We start from the raw sequence: 21,969 nt of genomic DNA, 5'->3' as shown, positions 1-21,969 counted from the left end.
AATACATCCACAGGTACACCTCCAATTGACTCAAAATATGTCAATTAGCCTATCAGGAGCTTCTAAAGCCATGACATCATTTTCTGGAATTTTCCAAGCTATTTAAAGGCACAGTCAACATTACATTACATTTACATTTTAGTCATTTAGCAGACGCTCTTATCCAGAGCGATTTACAGTAGTGAATGCATACATTTCATTTCATGCATTTAAATAAAAACAACATTTGTACTGGCCCCCCGTGGGAATCTAACCCACAACCCTGGCGTTGCACACACCATGCTCTACCAACTGAGCCACAGGGAAGACCAACTTAGTCAACTTAGTGTATGTAAACTTCTGACCCACTGGAATTGTGATACAGTGAAATAATCTGTCTGTAAACAATTGTTGGAAAAATTACCTGTGTCATGCACAAAGTAGATGTCCTAACTGACTTGCCAAAACTCTAGTTTGTTAACAAGAGATTTGTGCCGTGGTTAAACTATTTTGAATGACTCTACTGGTATCCCAGAATTCATTAACAGGTATTAAGATAGATGAAAGAGAAATTAAGATATCCCAATTGGCAGATGATGCCACAACATTTTTTTAAACCATTTGCAAGTTTCTCTAGCCCTTGATGTAATTATGACTTTTTCAAAGATCTCAGGTTTAAATCTGAATTTGAAGTGACATTTTAGCATTGAAAGGTACTGATATCACCGACGCTTGCAGTATTCCAATCAAAGACACTAACTTATTAAGGGATAAAAATTACAAAAGAAAAGGAGAGAAGAACCTTAATCTTTGCCCAGTTGTCTCAGCTTTAAAAATATATGTTTAACTCATGGTTAGGCAGAGATTTGTCCATTTGAGGAAGAGTTTTGCTGACTAAGGCTTGTCTAGAGCCTCTTATGCATTCTCTTGTCCTGATAGTCCCAAATCTATTTGCTCCCAATTAGATGGAAAAAATAAACCTCACAAAGGGAAAACTATGTTCTTACAAACAATGTGTGAGGGCGTAACATGTTGGACTTCACTACTTTTAACCAAGTCTTAGAAATGTATTGGATAAAGCGTTAATTTAACGACCCAAACAGCTTTTGGTTGACAATACCAAATCTTATTTTCAATACATTTGGTGATTTAAGTTTCCTTTTGCAGTGTCCTTATGCGGTTGAAAAACGTCCTGTTAAATTGGCTGATTTCCACAAACAAATGCTTAATTGTTGGTCCCTTCTATACAAACATAATTTCCCCCCTCATTAGTATGTTATATGGAATAGTCTTGTCATAAAATATAAAAACAAGTCACTGTTTTTGGAACATTTGTTAAGGAAGGACATTTTACTTGTGGGCCAGCTGCTCAACTCCAATGGACATCTCTATATGTACAATCACTTTTTGAAAATGTATCAGCTCCCTGTCTCACCAAAGGAATATGAAATGGTGTGAAAAGCAATACCAGATGGTGATCTAACACTTGAAACAAACTAGGGTCAATACAGATCCATCACCTGTAAATTCAACCATAGTAATTAACAGTTTCTCCATTATTGATAAGAATGTTGATAATGAATTCATTATTGAAGCTTTTTACAACAGTGATTATTATTATTATTTTTTTCTTTTTTTTCTTTTCTCCCAATAGCATAATGTTGGTGGGACTTGCAATGTGTTGTAAATTGGCCAAAATAACTCGTATATATATTACCCCTCCAATGAAAGTATTTGTAAATATATGAGAAATGTCAATCTGGGACAGAATCACTTGGGCATTTATATTCCTATGTGACTATGTTCTGGGTGGATCTTCAGCTGGACTTGGTAGGGACGTCCATCTGCAAGTGATTGTCTTTTTGATGTTGATAGTCCAAGATTCTCCACTAGAAGTATGTGATGAATTTGATTCTAATTATTGCTAAATATTACATCCATAAAATGCATTTTTTTAAAGAAAAAACATATATTTTAAGGTAGATTTAAATAATTACTTTGCCACATTGAATACTATGCTCTGTAAGAATAAGAAGGTAATGAAATAAATTGATACTCGTTTAAGCTTTTCAAATTGATTTGTCTGTAAAATTTGTCTTTGTTTCTGTTTTGTGTTTATCTGTTTGTGATTTGTGTTACCATTTTTAAGAAGGATGTATAGATTTTTGTAACACATTTGTATCCTTCAAAACGTATGGAATTTCAACAAAATTATAATAATATAAAATACTAAGGTACTGTAAATCACCGGTATGGAAGTGCCATGAAAAGTCTTTCCAGAGTTTCTAAACCCAGAAGCGCAACATCGCGAGACTTCCGGGAACGCTTGCGAAACAGACCAGCCCAAGGTTTGGGGTTTGGGAAGTCAATGAGAGAAGTGAAATTGTTTTATTTTCTCGAAATCTAAAGGCACGACCTACATTCGAGCCAATGTCTTAAGTAGCTGAACGTATTACTCCAACCTCAGATGACAAACTGATACGTTTTCATTTTCGTTATCAAACAACTTTATATACAAGGTTATATAAAAAAGGTTGCTGTATCGAATCCCCGAGCTGACAAGGTAAAAATCTGTCGTTCTGCCCCTGAAAAAGCTAGTTGACCCACTGTTCCTAGGCCGTCATTGCAAATAAGAATGTTCTTAACTGACTTGTCTAGTTAAAAAAAATATATATATTATACATGCCTTTGATTTGACGGCTTGCACATGCGCAGTACGGCGCGAGAGACCGTTAGACCCAATGACGTGTTTCTACGCATGATCTTAGCTAACCAACTTCGCCATGACATCGCCTACAGGTGTGATCGGGAATTTCAGTTTTAGCCTATCTTTGGTGTTCCTCATAATAAGAACGTGACATCTTTGACCGGGATCTGAAGCATCCGGTATGTATTATATGACCAGAGAGGAAGCATAGAAGGCAAATCTGTCTCCCTCCAGCAGGTGGCATTTTTTCGCCTACCAATGAGTGTCGAATTTGGCCAACCTAAAAATGAATGGCTTAGTGGATCCATAAGGTTTATTTGACCGAATAGAAGTTTCGTAATGCTTAAGTTGTTACGAGTGTACTGATATAAGTGACATGACATCGCGGCAACTTTGCGAAAAATCACTTTATATAGGCGTTGTCTCGAAACAGCTATGCATATTCATAGCATGACGAGTCTAGTTTATGCCGCATTCAAAACAAATAGGAACTCGGAAAATACGAGGTCAAATCATGACGTCGGCGCTCTAGAAAGCGGCACGAGTTCGAATTCAGAGTTGGATGACCAGTCGGATTTCGTTTTTTTTCCCCAAGTTGCCAGTTCTTTTGAACGCACGGAAGTCAGAGATTTACGAGTTCCCAGTTAGTTTTGAACGCGGCAGAAGCATATCTCTCCATTTAATACAGGCATTTGACGTCAACTATAGTCATCGAATTTTAAAAATATGATTACAATAATCACATGTATCCACCAATGCAAAGAAAATAGGCCGCTAGACAGCCCACCGTGCCGCTTTATGGACATCGTCTCAATCGTTAGGGCGGAGAGACCTGTCTCTTGTCAGTATATCCATAATCTTTGATATGACTCACTGTGGCGTTCAGAATTGTCGTCTCGTGACCTAGTAAATACTAGATAAAACCCTAAAATTATTTTTAAAATGTCATTTTAACCATAACCACATGCCTAACTTTAAATTAAGACCAAAAGCACATTTTTTGTTTCATACATTTTTACGATGTATTCATTACGCCAATTCTGTTGCAAAACATTTCTTTAACGGAAGCAAACGCAACGAATCGGAGGAGGGTCCTACCTTGATTTGTCCAATAGAAACTCTCGTTTTGCAACTGTTTGGGTAATGATTACACCCCTGTTGTGCACACAGTCATTGAATGTGCATGAGATAGTATGTAAAGTGTATTGGCGGAGGATGTTTATTTTCTGCACGAGTTATTTATTATTGACATTCGCTGTCTTTTGGCTTGAAATTTAGTTTTCTGGTTTAATTACCCTGAAAAAGATTCACTGAACGCAGGTGCGTGTTGTTTACATCTTACTTTGACTTTGTTAATACTGTTGCAAGTGCTTAAACACTGTCTAGAGATGATAAACGTAACTAGATAACCAGTTCAACGCTCATACTAAATCTAGCTACAGTACACATTATCGTACTAGCTACAGTAACGTTAGGCTGGAGAATGTGTCTCTAGACAGTGCTAGCTACTTACTGCTGTAACTCAGTTAGCTCGCTAAACAACCTGCCCTATTGTTAGCCAACTAATGTTAGCTAGCGTAATTGACGTTATCTAGTGAGTGCAATACATTTATGCCACATAGCAGCAGATATAATGGCCTTACCCAACTACTCAAGACAATGCATCACTTGTGTGATGGCATGGAATAGTTAGCAGTGCTAGCTAGCTATTTGCTTTCTCACAAGGTGTTCTGCATTTTTCCTGACAGAAACTAGATTTGTATAAAAGCGGTATCTATGAAAGTGAAACATTATGTGATTGGTAGGACACATTTTTGTCAATAATTTGATTTAGGATTTGCCATTACTGTATCTTCCAGGTTGTGATCTCCAGTATTGGTGCCCATCATGGCAGGAGGCATCACAGAGACCGGGGAGCTCTACTCCCCGTATGTGAGTATCAGTATTAGACCCTGCAGTGTTATGCTCATTCTCTTGTTTCATGTCAGGTATTTGGTGTGCATTTTTTTATTTTACAATATTTTTGTAAAATGTCACTCCTAACAAATGTCACTCCATATACGAACTTATACATACAAACAACAACTTCCAGACACACACAAACAATGACTACATCTCATCTGCCCAGACCCGCATGCTCACACCCCCATCCTTAGTGCCTGTATTATTGTTTGCCACTTGGCCTGAAATTGTATCAATTTGTTTTTCTCTGTTGCCCATGCCTTTTCAATATTTACATAAATAATTCGATTTAAAAAAAAAAATGTGTTAATGATTGACGTATTGATTTGATTTACAAGTCTTCAGATAAAGTTTTTTGAAATTTGAGTGATGAGAAGAGAATTGTCCAGCCTATTGGGTGTCTCACTACATCCCCCTATGTCATGTCTTAAAATATGCAGACAGAAGGATTAAAAGTAAGTTTACATTGTAATACTTATGACAATCAACTTTCTAGCTCCGCCCACAACTTCCAGACTTTATATAATTCCCAGAAAGCATGGATTATTGAGTCATTATTAGTTTTACACTTAAGACATGACTCTGCCATTGTGCTGTAGAATTTGTGAATTTAGTCTCTAGTGTATATATATTGTATATATTAGTTTATACTGGATTAAGTGTAAATGTTAGTTAACTGTAATGTCGTTAGTGATATTCCAACTTTCCCTCCATCTTGTTCCATCATCAGTTATTTTTTACATCATTGTTCCAATATTTCTTTTTCTGAAGAGATTGTCAGTTGGATGTGGTCTCTGACAGGTTTTTATATCTTCCCTATCATATGAACATAATTTTCTTACTCAAATAAGATTCCCTCAAGGTTGCTCTGATGTCGAAAAAAAATTCAAATCAACATTTTCTGATGTGTAACTTTTAAGTGTGCTGTAAATTCTGAAGAGAGGTTGACAAATGTATAATGGATAGCAAATGCTGAAAAATGATCTAGGCTAAATTAGTTCAAGTTACCTGTATGAGTCCAAAGTCCACACAATATGTGACAAAATTATTTAAAATAGTGATGTGCACCTACTCTCGTATAGATTACATTTTTATCCCTAAAATGTTCATGAATTCTGCCTCTTGTACAATCGGACCCATAGCACTTTCAGATCACGCCGTTGTCCGCATCCGCTTTGACCTCTGTAAAAACATCCCGAGATCAAAGAGCTGGAAATTTAACACCTCCATGCTATCAAATGAAGCATTCCATACATTTGGTCACTACATGGATAGACAACTACACACAAGACAAAGACTCCTGTTTCTCCGGCCAAATGTGAGACGCTGCCAAAGCCACCCTAAGAGGTCATCTGATTGTATATGATTCCTCAGAGAAAAAAGCAATGAAAGCACACAGGTTAGAGCTTGAGAAGGAACTGGAAGTACATAAACAAGCTCCAGTCAGCGCCTCCTGGATTCAACTTAAAGCAGCTAAAGCAAAACTAAACTTGGACTATACTCGGAGAGATATTGCATACCAATCATGGCCATCTGAACAGAAGATGACGAGGTCACATATGATCCAAATAAGATACATTTAACGTTTCATAATTTTTACTACAAATGTATATGCTTCTGAAAGGGCACATTCAGATGCAGAACTCCATTCCTTCCTAGAGGGAATCTCGCTACCAAAACTGAGACGAACCAAGAAGATCTCAACTCCCCTTTCACTCCCGAGGAGGTCTTAGCGGCAGTTATCTTCATGCCACCTAACAAATCCCCAGGCCCAAACAGATTTCCCAGAGTTCCACAAAGCTTTTTGGCCACTACAAAATAATTACCATACTGCTCGACAAGACTAAACACTCTTCTTCCCAAAATAATAAGTGTACCAAACTGGATTTATTAGAAACAGGTACTCTTCTGATAACATTCGCCGTCTTTTTGATATTATAGAGTAACTAAACGCACGGAAGACCCTTGTACTGCTGGCTTCACTGGATGCTGAGAAAGCATCGGGCTCCCGAGTGGGATATGGCACAAGACAAGGATGCTCGCTGTCCCCTCTCTCTAAGCGGGTGATGTCTTACGCTACATATCCAATCCTGAGAAATTCCTCCCTTCCATTTCAGACACAATTTCTCAGTACGGCAAGTTTTCAGGATGTAAGATCAATTTGAATAAATCCATTGTTTGCCCTCTCAATCTTACCAGCTCTATGAAGACACTCTGCCTGTTCCAATGGAAGACACAGGCTTTCAATACCTTGGAATCTTTGTAACATCAGATCTGAATTGCCTTTTCAACTACCACTCCTGGATCGAATCAAGAATGACCTCCGAACCTGGATCTCCCTCCCAATTAGCTTAGTCAGCAGAATCAATGTTATCATATCAACATACTCCCTAGATTGAACTATTTATTTCAGATGCTTCCATGCTATCTCAGTTTCATTTTTCAAAACAACCAACCAACGCATCACTATTGTTCAAAAGTTTGAACGAAAAGCACTTTTTTTTTTGTCCATTTAAAATGACATCAAATTGATCAGAAATACAGTGTAGATATTATTAATGTTGTAAATGGCTATTGTAGCTGGAAATGGCTGATTTTTAATGGAATATCTACATCGGCATACAGAGGCACATTTTTATCAGCAACCATCATTCCTGTGTTCCAATGGCACATTATTAGCTAATCCAAGTTTATAATTTTAGAAGGCTAGTTGATCATTAGAAAACCCTTTTACAATTATGTTAGCACAGCTGAAAACTGTTGTCCTGATTTAAAGAAGCAATAAAACTGGTTATCTTTAGACTAGTTGAGTATCTGGAGCATCAGCATTTGTGGGTTTGATTACAGGCTTAAAATGGCTCTAACCAGAATATAAAGAGGAGGGTGAGGCCCCGGTGCACACCTGAGCAAGAGGACAAGTACATTAGTGTGTCTAGTTTGAAAAACGGACGCCTCACAAGTCCTCAACTGGCAACTTCATTAAATGGTACCAACAAAACACCAGTCTCAACGTCAACAGTGAAGAGGCGACTCCGGGATGCTGGCCTTCGAGGCAGAAAAAATACAAGGACATTTCTAAGTGACCCAAAACATTTGAACGGTTGTGTATATGGGGCAATAAAAAACCTAGAATCAAGTTCTCCACGCTATCGAAACCTGAATCTAAGGGTGGTCTTGCCCTTCCCTGCCTTTAAATCAAATTGGATTTGTCACATGTGCCGAATACAACCTTACAGTGAAATGCTTACTTACAAGCCCTTAACCAACAATGCACTTTTAAGAAAAATACCCCCCCAAAAATAATAAATAAAAGTAACAAATAATCAAAGAGCAGCAGTAAAATAACAATAGCGAGGCTATATACAGGGGGTACCGGTTAGTCTAGGTAATTGAGATATGTACATGTAGGTATAGTTATGAAAGTGACTATGCATAGATAAGAGTAGGAGCAGTGTAAAGGGTGGGGGGGGCAGTGCAATTAGTCTGAATAGCCGTTTGAGATGTGCAGGAGTCTTATGGCTTGGGGGTAGAAGCTGTTTAGAAGCCTCTTGGACCTAGACTTGGCACTCCGGTACCACTTGCCATGCGGTAGCAGAGAAAACAGTCTATGACTAGGGTGGCTGGAGTCTTTGACAATTTTTAGGGCCTTCCTCTGACACCGCCTGGTATAGAGGTCCTGGATGGCAGGAAGCTTGGCCCCAGTGATGTACTGGGCTGTAAGCACTACCCTCTGTAGTGCCTTGCAGTCGGAGGCCGAGCAGTTGCCATACCAGGCAGTGATGCAACCTGGCAGGATGCTCTCAATGGTGCAGCTGTAGAACTTTTTGAGGATCTGAGGACCCATACCAAATCTTTTCACTCTCCTGAGGGTAGTGGTTTTGTCGTGCCCTCTTCACGACTGTCTTGGTGTGCTTGGACCATGTTAGTTTGTTGATGTGGATGCAAGGAACTTGACGCTCTCAACCTGCTCCACTACAGCCCCGTCGATGAGAAGGGGGGCGTGCTCGGTCCTCCTTTTCCTGTAGTCCACAATCATCTCCTTTGTTTTGATCATGTTGAGGGAGAGGTTGTTGTCCTTACGTTACATGGTCAGGTCTCTGACCTCCTCCCTATAGGTTGTCTCATCATTGTCGGTGATGAGGCCATACTGCTGTTGTGTCATCGGCAAACCTAATGATGGTGTTGGAGTCGTGCCTGGCCGTGCAGTCATGAGTGACCAGGGAGTACAGAGGGGACTGAGCATGCACCCCTGAAGGGCCCCCGTGTTGAGGATCAGCGTGGGGGATGTGTTGTTACATAATATTACCACCTGGGGGCGGCCCATCAGGAAGTCCAGGATCCAGTTGCAGAGGGTGGTGTTTAGTCCCAGGGTCCTTAGCTTAGTGATGCGCTTTGAGGGCACTATGGTGTTGAACGCTGAGCTGTAGTCAATGAACAGCATTCTCACATAAGTGTTCCTTTTGTCCAAGTGTGAAAGGGCAGTGTGGAGTGCAATAGAGATTGCATCATCTGTTGGAGGTATGCAAATTGGAGTGGGTCTAGGGTTTCTGGGATAATGGTGTTGACGTGAGCCATGACCAGCCTTTCAAAGCACTTCATGGCTGCAGACCTGAGGTGCTATGGGTTGGCAGTCCCGTGTGGCTCAGTTGGTAGAGCATGGTGTTTGCAACGCCAGGGTTGTGGGTTTGATTCCCACGGGGGACCAGTATGGAGAATAAAAATACAAATAAAAAGTATGCATTCACTACTGTAAGTCGCTCTGGATAAGCGCGTCTGCTAAATGACTAAAATGTAAATGTAGTCATTTAGGCAGGTTACCTTGGTGTTCTTGGGCACAGGGACTATGGTGGTCTGCTTGAAACATGTTGGTATTACAGACTCAGACAGGGAGAGGTTGAAAATGTAATTGAAGACACTTGCCAGTTGGCCAGCGCATGCTCGGCGTACACATCCTGGTAATCCGTATGGCCCTGCGGCATTGTGAATGTTGACCTGTTTAAAGGTCTTTCTCGCATCGGCTGTGAAGTGCGTGATCACACAGTCGTCCGGAACAGCTGATGCTCTCATGCATGTTTCAGTGTTTCTTGCCTCGAAGCGAGCATAGAAGTAATTTAGCTCGTCTCGTAGGTTTGTGTCACTGGGCAGCTCGGCTGTTCTTCCCTTTTTAGTCTGTAATAGTTTGCAAGCCCTGCCACATCTGATGAGCGTCGGAGCCGGTATAGTACGATTCGATCTTAGTCCTGTATTGACGCTTTGCCTGTTTGATGGTTCGTCGGAGGGCATAGCAGGATTTCTTATAAGCTTCCAGGTTAGAGTCCCGCTCCTTGAAAGCAGAAGCTCTACCCTTAGCTCAGTGCGGATGTTGCCTGTAATCCATGGCTTCTGATTGGGGTATGTACGTACAGTCACCGTGGGGATGTCATCGATGCACTTATTGATGAAGCCAGTGACTGATGTGGTGTACTCCTCAATCTCATTGGAAGAATCCCGGAACATATTCCAGTCTGTGCTAGCACAACAGTCCTGTAGTTTAGCATCTACTAAGACCACTTTTTTTTATAGACTGAGTCACTGGTGCTTCCTGCTTTTATTTTTTCTTGTAAGCAGGAATCAGGAGGATAAAATTATGGTCAGATTTTCCAAATGAAGGGCAAGAGAGAGCTTTGTATGCGTATCTGTGTGTGGATTAAAGGTGGTCTAGAGTTTATTTTTTTTATTTTTTTCTCTCTCTGGTTGCACATTTAACATGCTGGTAGAAATTAGGTCAAATGGATTTAAGTTTACCTGCATTAAAGTCCCTGGCCACTAGGAGCGCCACCTCTGGGTGAGCGTTTTCCTGTTTGCTTATGGCGGTATACAGCTCATTGAGTGCTGTCTTAGTGCCAGCATCGGTCTGTGGTGGTATGTAGACAGCTACAAAAAAATACAGATAGTGTGGTCTACAGCTTATCATGAGATACTCTACCTCAGGCAATCAAAATCTAGAGACTTCCTTAGATATCGTGCACCAGCTTTTGTTTACAAATATACATAGACCGCCACCCCTTGTCTTACCAGAGGCTTCTGTTCTATCCTGCCGATACAGTGTATAACCCACCAGCTGAATGTTATTCATGTCGTCGTTCATCCACGACTCGGTGAAACATAAGATATTACAGTTTTTAATGTCCCGTTGGTAGGATATACGTGCTTTTAGTTCGTCCAATGAATTATCCAGCAATTGTACGTTGGCCAATAGGAGGCAGATTAGCCACTCTTCGGCGGATCCTCACAAGGCACCCCGATCTCATTCCGCTATACCTCTTCTGTCTTTCTCCTGCAAATGACGGGGATGAGGGTATGTTCGGGTGTCTGGAGTAAATCCCTCTCGTCCGACTCATTAAAGAAAAATTATTCATCCAATTCAAGGCGAGTAATCACTGTACTGATGTCCAGAAGCTCTTTTTGGTCGTACGAGACGGTAGCAGCAACATTATGTACAATTGTACTACTGGTCTGACCAAATCAGCAACATGTTAACATGGATCACAGACAGAGAAGACTCAATGTGGATTCAGATAGAGGCCCAATCCCGTGGTTCATTTCTCCTAAGCTCAATTATATTCATTAATGACTTTAGTGATGTGGGGAACATACCCAAAACCTTTGCTTTACAACACCCTACTAGCATGGAAGGACTGCAAGGAATACCTTGGCATTTCCTCCCAGATATGCTCTCACTTGCCTATAGTAAACAACCCAGACTCGCCAAAGCCCAGAGTGATGCAACTTTCATCTTTGGCATACTCTCAGGACCTATTCAGACCTGTCATCAGAACGCAACTACACTGAAATCCTTTCAAGAGCTCTGCAGGGAATTCGATGTGCACATTTTTTGTTGTTGATATCTTCAAATTAGACACTTAATTTCCTCATTCTCTTCCAAGGGGAGGTTTAGAGCTCATCTCAATTAAGTTGAGACCCTTCTTGCTACAGCACAATCCATCAAAGGCAAAATCTCCAATATCTATAAATTCCTATACGAGAGTGTGGGTTCCTCCTTACTCTTAAAATAATCTGTGAAAAGGACCTTTGTCTGATTATCAGTGAGTTATGAGCAGAGGTTTGCGACAGGGTATACTGGTCCTCTACTAATATAAAAATGAAAGTATATAATTACACATTTTTGTTCAAATTGTATTACACCCCAGTGAGACTCCATAGAATGAATACAGAGTTTTCCTTATTGTAAAATATGTACCTCTGTTGGTAGAACTTATATGCATGTATTTTGGAGTTATGGAGAGATCTGGTCATCTATACATACTACTGCATGTACAGTTTGATATGAACTCGTGTCTCTATCTTAATGTTCAGCAGGACTTTGTTCTTGATCCAGACAGAGAGAATTTGTTTAAGACTATCACATACTTTGCTATAAAATGTATTCTCCTGCTGGGGGCTTCTAATTCCTCCCCTGCATTTTAAAATGTGGCTTGACCAGATTGTTGACTTTCTTCCTCTTGAAAAGCTCACTTACGACCTCCGCAAGAGACAACCCAAGTTTGATAGACTCTGGTCTCCACTACTCAACTATATTTCAAACTGGACAGAGTGAATGGGGTGATTTAAGGTGTGTGTGTGTGTGTACAGGAAGTGTAAGTTGCTCTAAAGCTAATTATTTACTTGTTGTCTCCGCTACAGCTGGAAATGTCTAACACGATTACTGATAGTGCTGCTGCAAATTTGTTTGTTTGATATTTTATTCTATAATTTGTCTGCCACATCTGTGAATATGGAATGTGCTCTTGTTTTTCAAATCAACAAACAAAACTTAATACATCTTTAAATTATACAATAGTGATGTAGAGCAGAAATGTTGTGGGGAGCACGTGCGGTGGTTACTCATCTAGTCAGGACACTGAAAAGAGGAAGAAGGAATGCTTAGGCAGTGAAAAAGGCTACCACTGATGAACTTTGATGACCCAAACCATAAATTCTGTTTAGCAAAGCATTATTGTGAGGCCTGTCTAGGTATGTCACAAGTTTCTGCAGGGACTGATATCAGCATGGCTGTGTCTGCTTCAGCTGTTTTAAGGCTAGTTGTCTTGTGGTTAAAGTGCCCCTTCTAGATGAAATATTAACGGACTGAAGGAATGGATAGGGATAAGGGCTTTTTAGTGATCTGACCTTCTGTTCACTGGTCTATCTGTATGTCACGGTGTCAGCCCTACGTCTTTACTGCTAGATGGGACTGTAATAGTCCACAGCTGAGGACAGTGTTTGAATAAGATCAAGATAATGTCTTCAGTTGACCAGTGCGTTGCAACTTGGCAATGTGAGGTCAACATGTTGTTCTTTACACCCGTGCTAAACTGTCGCATGATTTCCAGGGTTCAAACTTCACTCCGTTGACCAGAGTGTGGTGTTACGTTAAGTGAAGGGAGGATAATGTCCAGTAAACAGGATCGTCCAGACGTACTGGCCTCATGTGGACCCCCAAGACAACGACCCCCTCTAATAGAGCACTCCCTTGGTCTAACTTCTTGTTCTGTGTCTTTGCAGGTGGGCTTGGTGTACATGTTTAATCTGATCGTGGGCACGGGGGCACTGACGATGCCCAAGGCCTTTGCCCAAGCAGGTTGGGCGGTCAGCCTGGCGCTCATCTCCTTCCTGGCGTTTATGAGGCGAGTTCCTCGTAGGCTCACTGCCTTTCCATTCATTTCCACAACTGTTGCCTTTCATCCACTTCCCCAGCTCTCACTTTAGTTTAAGCACACCATAGCACAAGAGTAATTCACCATATTTAATCCTTATCCTCCACACCTTGACCTCCCTATCATATGGGATGCCACTGATGAGGCGTGTCAGTAATCTTGCAGGGAACAACCAGAACAGGAGGAGTTGCAGATGAGTTGATGCAGCGTGTCAGTCAGCAGGAGGAAGTTGATGATGTAGGATGTGTTTCATTAGGGTAGTATATGAGGAAAAAGGGGAGACAGTGGACACACAGAGATGCAGATCAGAGGTCAATACTTTAGCTTTGTGATGTGGATTTAAATATACACTGTGCCTTTTAACAGTTTCATGTTTTTATATTGCTTTGTTTTTAGATGGTTGAGATCTAGAGATCCAATTTTATCACCAAGGATAGTGTGCAGTTAGGCAAGGTCACAAACTACAACAAATACAACACAATGATATTCTATGACAGTTGTTGACAATGGATCATACAATTCTACATTTGTATAACATTGTTATGCTCAGTTCATAATATGTGTAGTCTCTTTAGGGCTAGTTTTTGTCATCTGAATATATTTTTCTGAACCCACTTTGTTTAATTTTCATCAGTTACATGACCACTACGTTTGTGATCGAGGCCATGGCAGCGGCCAACGCTCAGCTGCGCTGGAAGAGGAGGGAGCAGGAAGAGGCGAGTTAGCAGATATAAATAACCAACAGGTGGAAGTAATGGAGGAAGAGTGATAGTCGACACTCAAACATACTGTCTTTTCCAGTGACCCCCTACTCATCAAGTGAAGGCCCAGATTCACTAGTTCACTACCCCTTAAACCTCAACACCTTTACAGGAAGAGTAACCTCAAGGTGCTCAATAGACCATTAAAGAATAATATGGGGAATGGAGCGCTTGCCACTCCCACAAATCTGTGATTAAACAAGCCTTGTAGTGTCCTCTACTGACTCACTGGGGGGGCAATTTAGTTTTGAATCATTGTTACTTTAGTCATTTTAAATACTAGGGGAAAGTCATCTCGTGCAGAGATTGATGGAACTGGTGGAGTTCATTATATTTTTTACAGAAAAGCAGCAAGTCATTTTGCCTAATGCCCAAGGTTTCCACTGGAGGAGTTATGAGCGTAAGGACATTGGGTCTGGCTTTGACAGAGCCCCAAACCCCATGGCCTTGATTCATGGCTCACTTAGTCTTCCTCCAACATTTCCTCCCACATAATGGGAAGAAGGGAGGCACAGAGTGGGAATGTTTACCCTTGAACATTCTTTATTTCTTTCCGCTCGAATGAAGCACATAAAAAAAATTAAGCCGTTCCTTTAAAGTGATATACTGGCCGACATTTTCTGAGAAAGTCCCATAAAAGTGTATTAGTTTGATTTTGGGGGGGACTGACTCAGCATCTCTCGGATGTGACGGAGAAATAGGATAGATCTGCTCTTTTCACTCAGCCAAGGCCACTTCTGTCACTTTGATGATAGATGCTTCGTTTCTGTTGCTGGCATATTCTCTTCCAGTGAGCCACCCACTTCTTAGTCTCTCCCACACCCTTCCCAACCAACTGTAGCTGCTGTTGTTAATTCAACTGATAATGACATCCTCAATGTCGATTGGTAATTGAGCATTAATTAATATAAATCTGTAGTGAATTTGGTAGATGAAGAGTTATGGGAGGGTGTCAGATAGGCGCTCATATCTATTGTATATGAGGGGGAAAGCTCCCTCATCCTCCCCGGCATATTCCAGCTGTTCCAGACAATTTCCAGATGCTGCTCCCCTCCACGTCACATGTCCAGTAAATAAAACACAGTGTTAATAGGTTGTAAACTGACTGTTGTTGGCACTGAGCAATAGATTAGGAGTGAAGTCAGTGTTGGGTGGAGGCAGGCTGGTTATCCTCTTTCCATCACCCTCATCTTCAGGTCCAAGACAGCGACTCCACCTCTGATTATTCGGATGATGATGTCCAGGGACGATCAGAGCCAGAGATGAAGCCCATTTTGTCAGTCCGTGAGTATAGTGTTCCCCTCATCCCTCCTGAAGACTAGACACACTGCTTAGGTCGTGTTAAGAATGTGTTGAAAATAAGGTACACTACATGGCCAAAAGTATGTGGACATCTGCTCGTCAAACATCTCATTCAAAATCATGGGCATTAATATGGAGTTGGTCCCCCCTTTGCTGCTATAATACCCTCCACTCTTTTGGGAAGGCTTTACACTAGATGTTGGAACATTGTTACAGGGACTTGCTTCCTTTCAGCCATGAGCATTAGTGAGGTCGGGCACGGATGTTGGGAGATTAGGCCTGACTCAGTCATTCCAATTCATTTCAAAGGTGTTTGATGGGGTTGAGGTCAGGGCTCTGTGCAGGCCAGTCAAGTTCTTCCACACCGATCTCGACAAAGCATTTCTGTATGGACCTTGCTTTGTGCATTTGGGGGCATTGTCCTGCTGAAACAGGATTGGGCCTTCCCCAAACTGTTGCCACAAAGTTAGAAGCACAGAATCATCTTGAATTTTATTGTATGCTGTAGCGTCAATATTTCCCTTCACTGGAACTAAGGGGCCTAGACTACTGAACCACAGCCCCAGACCATTATTTCTCCTCCACCAAACTTTACAGTTGGCACTATGCATTCGGGCAGGTAGCGTTCTCCTGGCATCCGCCAAACCCAGATTCGTCTGTCGGACTGCCAGATGGTGAAGTGTGATTCATCACTCCAGAGAACGCGTTTCCACTGCTCCAGAGTCCAATGTCGGCAAGCTTTACACCACTCCAGCCGACGCTTGGCATTGCGCATGGTGATGTTAGGCTTGTGTGCGGCTGCTCGACCATGGAAACCCATTTCGTGAAGCTCCCAACGAACAGTTCTTGTGCTGACGTTGCTTCCAGAAGCAGTTTGGAACTCCGAAGTGAGTGTTGCCACCAAGGACGGACTATTTTTACACGCAATGAGCTTCAGCACTCGGCGGTCCTGTTCTGTGATCTTGTGTGACCTACCACTTCGTGGCTGAGCCGTTGTTGCTCCTAGACGTTTCCACTTCACAATAACAGCACTTGCAGTTGACCGGGGCAGCTCTAGAAGGGCAGAAATTTGACAAACTGACATGTTGGAAAGGTGGCATCCTATGACGGCGCCATGTTGAGAATGGACACCCTTCAAATTTGTGGATTTGGCTATTTCAGCCATGCTAACAGGTGTCTAAAATCGAGCACAAAGCTCGATTATAGAAGAGCTCAGTATGAGCCATTCTAGTGCCAATGTTTGTCTATGGCGATTGCATGGCTTTGTGCTTGATTTTAGACACCTGTTAGCATGGCTGAAATAGCCAAATCCACTAATTTGATGGGTGTCCACATACTTCTGGCCATGTAGTGTATATGTGAAAACATTGAGTCTTGTGGAGGATTCGGAATTCTCTTTTTTGTCGTCCCTCCTTTTTGAAGGTCTCAAATCTTAAGCATATGTTGATTATGACATAATCAGATCAATCATAAATTGTATGTATCCTCCATATGTCATTGGTTAATGTCAATGTTTTATAGAATGAATGACATCAGAATCACTCGGATTGGAATGACTCACCACTGCGTTCTCATGTCCATGCATTATCACAGAGCGAACAGGAGGAGGACACGTTGATCACTTTGACATTGTGGAGAGGGTAGAGATGGGTCAAATGGCCTCCATGTTCTTCAACAAAGGTAAGAGCCTATCCTCATTCAGTACTTTGAGTGAGGGGATATGATGAACCCACACTCCGTTATTGAATGAAGTGTTGCTGATGCAGCTATGTGCAGGGCATGGTAAAACCTGTCCTCCTTGTCTAACAACTATGGAGGAGTCTTGAAGGTTGTGTGGGATAATTTGGAGACAGTTTCTTAACCTTTTAAATGGGAATCATTGTTAGGTTCTAAAAGTGAGGCTGTTAGCTCTCTAATGGGGTGCAATTGTACACTGAGTGCGCAAAACATTAGGAACATCTTCCTAATAGTGAGTTGCACCCCCTTTTGTCCTACAAGGTGTTGAAAGCGTTCCACAGGGTTCCTGGCCCGTGTTGACTCCAATGCTTCCCACAGTTGTGTCAAGTTGGCTGGTAGTAGATCTCTACTAGTAGCTCGTTCCATCTCATCCCACAGATGCTCAATTGGATTGAGATCTGGTGACTGGGTAGGCCACTGCAGTAAGCTGAATTCACTGTCATGTTCGTGGAACCATTCCTGGACAATCCTAACCTTGTGCCATTGGGTATTATCCTGATAATAAAAAATTCATTTGCAGATGGGTACACTGCTGCCATGAAGGGATGCACCTGACTGGGAATAATGTTCAGATATCTTGTGGCATTCAAATGTTCCTCCATTTTTATCAAGGGGCCCAATGTATGCCATGCAACACACCCCACACCATTATACTACCACAACCACCACCAGCCTGCAATGTTGATACACGGCATGATGGATGCATGTACTCGTGGTTTTCTCCATTCCCTAGTCTTCCCATCACCAAGAACCAGGGTTCTTCAGATCAGGCAATGTTTTTCCAATTTTCCAGTGTCCATTGTTTTTGCTCCTTAGCCCACTGCAACCGCAGTTTCTTGTTTTTTGCTGAAAGAAGTGGAACTTTAAGGTCGTTGGCTGCCATACCCCATTTATGTCAAGGTACGACTAGTTGTGCATTCTTTTATGAGTCTTTGGGCACCAATGTTGTACTGGACTAACTGTAGCCCGTCTGTTGCGCTGTACAATTTGTCAGCCTCCTTTGTCCTCTTTCATCAATGACCCGTTTTCGACCACTGGCCTACCGTTGGCTGGATGTCGTTTGGGTGGTGGATCATTCTTGACTCTCACAGGAAACTGTTGAGCATGAAAAACCCAGCAGCGTTGCAGTTCTTGATACATACCAGCTGCGCCTGGCACCTACTACCGAACCCCATTCAAAGGCACTTAAATATTTTGTCTTGCCCATTCACCCCCTGAATGGCACACATACACAATCTGTGTCTCAAGGCTTAAAAATCCTTCTTTAACCTGTCTCCTCCCCTTCATCTACACTGGTTGAAGTGGATTTACAGGTGACGTCAATAAGACTGACCAGGTGAAAGCGATGATCCCTATGTCATGGAAACGGCAGGTGTTCCTAATGTTTGGTACCCTCAGTGTATATGGCTAAATGGTTGTATTTCCCAGGCCATCACACTGCTGCTGTTTTAGTCTCCCCAGCGGTGTGTGTGGGCCTCCTGCAGGCTGCACCAGCGGCGGTGAACATGTTAAAGCCTGAGTGATGAGCTAATTGAAAGCAGAATCATGTTCACCTTGAACCAGAAACAGAACACCCTTGCTGATTTACATTACTCACCAACGTCAGAGTAGACACTCCTCGGTGTGCTGGGCCCGCTCACTACCCCCTCCCCACCCTCTCCTCCTCTGCTGGCAGGTCGGGCTGTTTCTCAAGTAGTATTAACCAGGTAGGTGACTCAAAAGTCTGCAGCATACATGCCTGCAGCGCCAATACTTCAACAGCATCGCTTTTGTCATCTCTGATGATAAAAAGGTCAAACCGTTCTGCTTCACTCTGACAATGTCACCTGTGTGCAGATCTCTTCCTGTGTTGAGATCCGGCTCTGGCCACTAGGTGGTGCACTTGGCACACTCGCACACAAAATGATTCACTGACTCACACAAAGCCAGGCAGGCATGCAACATGCTGTTAGAGAAGCAGTGTGTTGTTCCCTTGTGGAACACTCTGGCTGCAGTCTCTTTTTTCCTCTTTCTCTCAGCCCTATTAAAGTTGATGTGTTAAAACACTCTTTGGTGATGACCTCTCCCTGTGTGTGTGGACTGTCTGGTGTGTTGTCCTCGGCTGCGGGTGAGGCGCCACAAGGAAGTATCGATCGGTGGCAGAGATAAGAGTCCCCTCTATCTCTCTGTGTGATGTGGGAGTGCTGCCCAGTGACTCTAATCAGAAATGAATTAGATAGGCACTGGGCCCAGCGCGCATGAGAGAGGAGTGAGAGATGCAGCTCTTTGTCTCAGCTCAATGGCACTCCAGCATAATGGAAGTCTCATTTGTCTCTCTACCCAGATCTCCGCTGATATGAACTCTTCTTTGTGTAATTAGTGCTGGGAGGTAGTATAAGATTAGTGGTATGTCTGATCAGGGAGTTTTACTGGTGTGGTAAAGCTGTCAGGCATTAAAACAATCTCTTGTATTTTTTTTGTTGAGGGATTGGTTAGTGGAGTGTTATTGAATGTGTTGTTGGAGTTAATGGGCTTGGTTGTGTGAGTGAAGGGCTGAGGCCTGTATTGGGGAAGGGCAGCTCACAGAGCCAATCAGCTGGCCTCTTGAATCCTTACTACCTCGGGCCGGTTTTGGTTATTGATGGGACTGTTCGACCGCACTGGGCACCACTGGCAGGAAAGGCACTTTTTCACATGATGCGCAGATTTGGTGTGGATGTGTGGGGGAATAATATTTCTTTTTCAATGTTTTTTTTTTTTCTTCTCTTTCCCGCTTCATGTATTTTAAAAATAATCACCATGAAAGGGCATTCGACTTCCTCCTGAGCTAAAATTGTCGTAGCAGCAGAGCAAGCTTGGAATAAGACCGTGGGTATCGGCCCCGCCGGTACTGACAGGAATTTTGATGGGGGCTGGTTTATCAGCGGAGCAGCGAGGAGAGTGTAGTGTTACTGTAACCTTCCCCATCCACAATTTGCAAGTTGATTAGAAGACGACTTTGGCTAAATCACAAAGGGGGTGAACAACAGAGGCTGGTCTGTGTGTTCCTGTGCCCATCTCAGCCCACCGTCCCTCTAGGTAGAAAAGGCAGTAGAAGTGATGTATGGGGATATGGCAAACAGAGGGAGAAAGTACAGGCTCTATAACATGCACCACCCTTGACTTATCGAGACCATGGAGAGGAATACTAATCCAGTCTCCTTTATTACAAACCCCAGCTTTAATGAGTACCTAACACCGATGCATACATAAAAAAAAAAAAACTTGAATGACTTTTCTTAAATGTCATACTTGTATGCTATGAGGGGCACTGACAAACGCAAAATGGGGAGCAGCGCTGCCACTTAGAAGATAAATGGACATGTTTATGTCCGCCATTTCCCCCCCTCTCACCACCCCAATTACATAAGCCTCAACTAAAATAGTTTTCAATTCTCTATTGTATATGAACATAAAGGATGTGCTTTCCTTTTCAGAGGGCCTGCTGCTATTACTGCTCAACTCTATGATTACCCCAAGATCCCGATCAATATCCCAAGTTTTAGCACAAAGAATACATCTCACTCAATAAAAGCCCATTGGGTTTTCAAAATCAAACCTAAGGAAAGTAATTTCTGTTGCATCCAACAAACCACCTTTAGTTGTCAGGCTCTTGCATTCACATTCATGCCTGATGAAGCTCCACGATAGCAGAGCGGAGACCAGTACAGCTGTGGCTTCCAGCGTGGTTGGCATTCAACAAAATGGCTGTGGATGTTGGAAGGAAGCAACTTCCTAATGTACCTCTTCTTCTGGGAACCACTCCTTCCTCCTCCAGACCCAGCTAGAGAGGCTATCAGGGCCTCTGTCAGTCTGCAACAGTAGGGTGATGGATAGTGACGTGTGTCCGTGCCGCTAGGGGACTGAGTGGAGCTCCTAGGTGAAGAGTCATTTGCAGCAGAAGCGTGTGAGCCTCTGGCCATGGGTAATGGGGAGGTATTAATGACAGAGCCTGGCAGGGCAGCATCCTCTTGGTCATGCTGGGTCCTCACCCATCTATCGCTCACTGACAGGGGCAGCACAGGCAGCCCTGATTCCCCCTATCTGAGGCAAAAGCTCTAACAGGCTTTCTTTCCATAGCGCCAGATGGAGACATGCAGGAATGGTAGAGAGTACTGTACAGTGCTAACCTTTGAAAGTGGGGTTGTCGGAAAGGAGGTGAAAATGGAATGTGTACAATTGATGCAGAGAGAATCGAGTCCCCCCCCACCAACCTGTGAGATACTTTCATACTGTAATCAGTGTGCAGATCAATACTGATAGGTACAGTATAGTGTAATCACACACACTGGCGTCTTCTTGCATTATCAATGTTTATTTTCCCCAGCCTGTGTTTTATGACCTCAGTGCACCACTGCACAATGATGTGATCAGATGGTCCTGGAAGAGAATAAACACAACCTGGCTACCAAAGTGCCCTTTGGTTCCCTCTCCCACAGTACTTTAGCACCACATTATCCTCAATGGAAGTAAGATGAGTGGTGGCGCTAGCTAGGTAAATGTTTGCTGTCATCGCCCTTTCCCACAGAATTTACCTGCTGTTAGATGGAGAGACTAACTCAAACAGGGCTGCAGCAACTTACTGTAGTAACTGTAATATAGCTTCATATCATAATGCAGTCTACTGTAAGTGTCCATCCAACCCTGTCATAAAACAGGTGATAACTGTTTTACAACTACATGGGCTTACCTGTCTGTTGGACCAACTAGTCCTCTTCCATATCCCTTTTCTTGTTTCCCTCAGCTCGGCTGTGTGATGGGCAGCAGAAGGTTGCCATTCATCCCTTTACTCTCAGATCAGATGAAT

General features: G+C 42.5%; 1 protein-coding gene across 2 annotated transcripts in view; it reads left to right on the top strand.

The window, feature by feature from the left end:
• Nucleotides 1-2,771: 2,771 nt before the first annotated feature.
• The window catches only part of LOC106601442 (transmembrane protein 104), a 79,323-nt gene continuing 60,125 nt past the window's right edge, over nucleotides 2,772-21,969 (top strand). Inside the window, exons 1-6 of one of the 2 annotated variants that reach the window (XM_045720271.1) lie at nucleotides 2,772-2,865; nucleotides 4,546-4,618; nucleotides 13,193-13,314; nucleotides 13,979-14,060; nucleotides 15,302-15,389; nucleotides 17,001-17,087. In XM_045720271.1, the coding sequence (XP_045576227.1) occupies nucleotides 4,574-4,618; nucleotides 13,193-13,314; nucleotides 13,979-14,060; nucleotides 15,302-15,389; nucleotides 17,001-17,087 (424 nt within the window). In that variant the 5' untranslated portion in view covers nucleotides 2,772-2,865; nucleotides 4,546-4,573. Of the gene's footprint in view, nucleotides 2,866-3,814; nucleotides 4,007-4,545; nucleotides 4,619-13,192; nucleotides 13,315-13,978; nucleotides 14,061-15,301; nucleotides 15,390-17,000; nucleotides 17,088-21,969 lie in introns of those variants that run through there. The other variant, XM_045720270.1, reaches the window with a different exon arrangement.

This window comes from Salmo salar, chromosome ssa06 (genome assembly GCF_905237065.1).
Source record: "Salmo salar chromosome ssa06, Ssal_v3.1, whole genome shotgun sequence".
Classification (NCBI taxonomy): domain Eukaryota; kingdom Metazoa; phylum Chordata; class Actinopteri; order Salmoniformes; family Salmonidae; genus Salmo; species Salmo salar.
The sequence above is the reverse complement of the archived record's forward strand: the minus strand, read 5'-3'. Positions and strand labels throughout refer to the sequence as shown.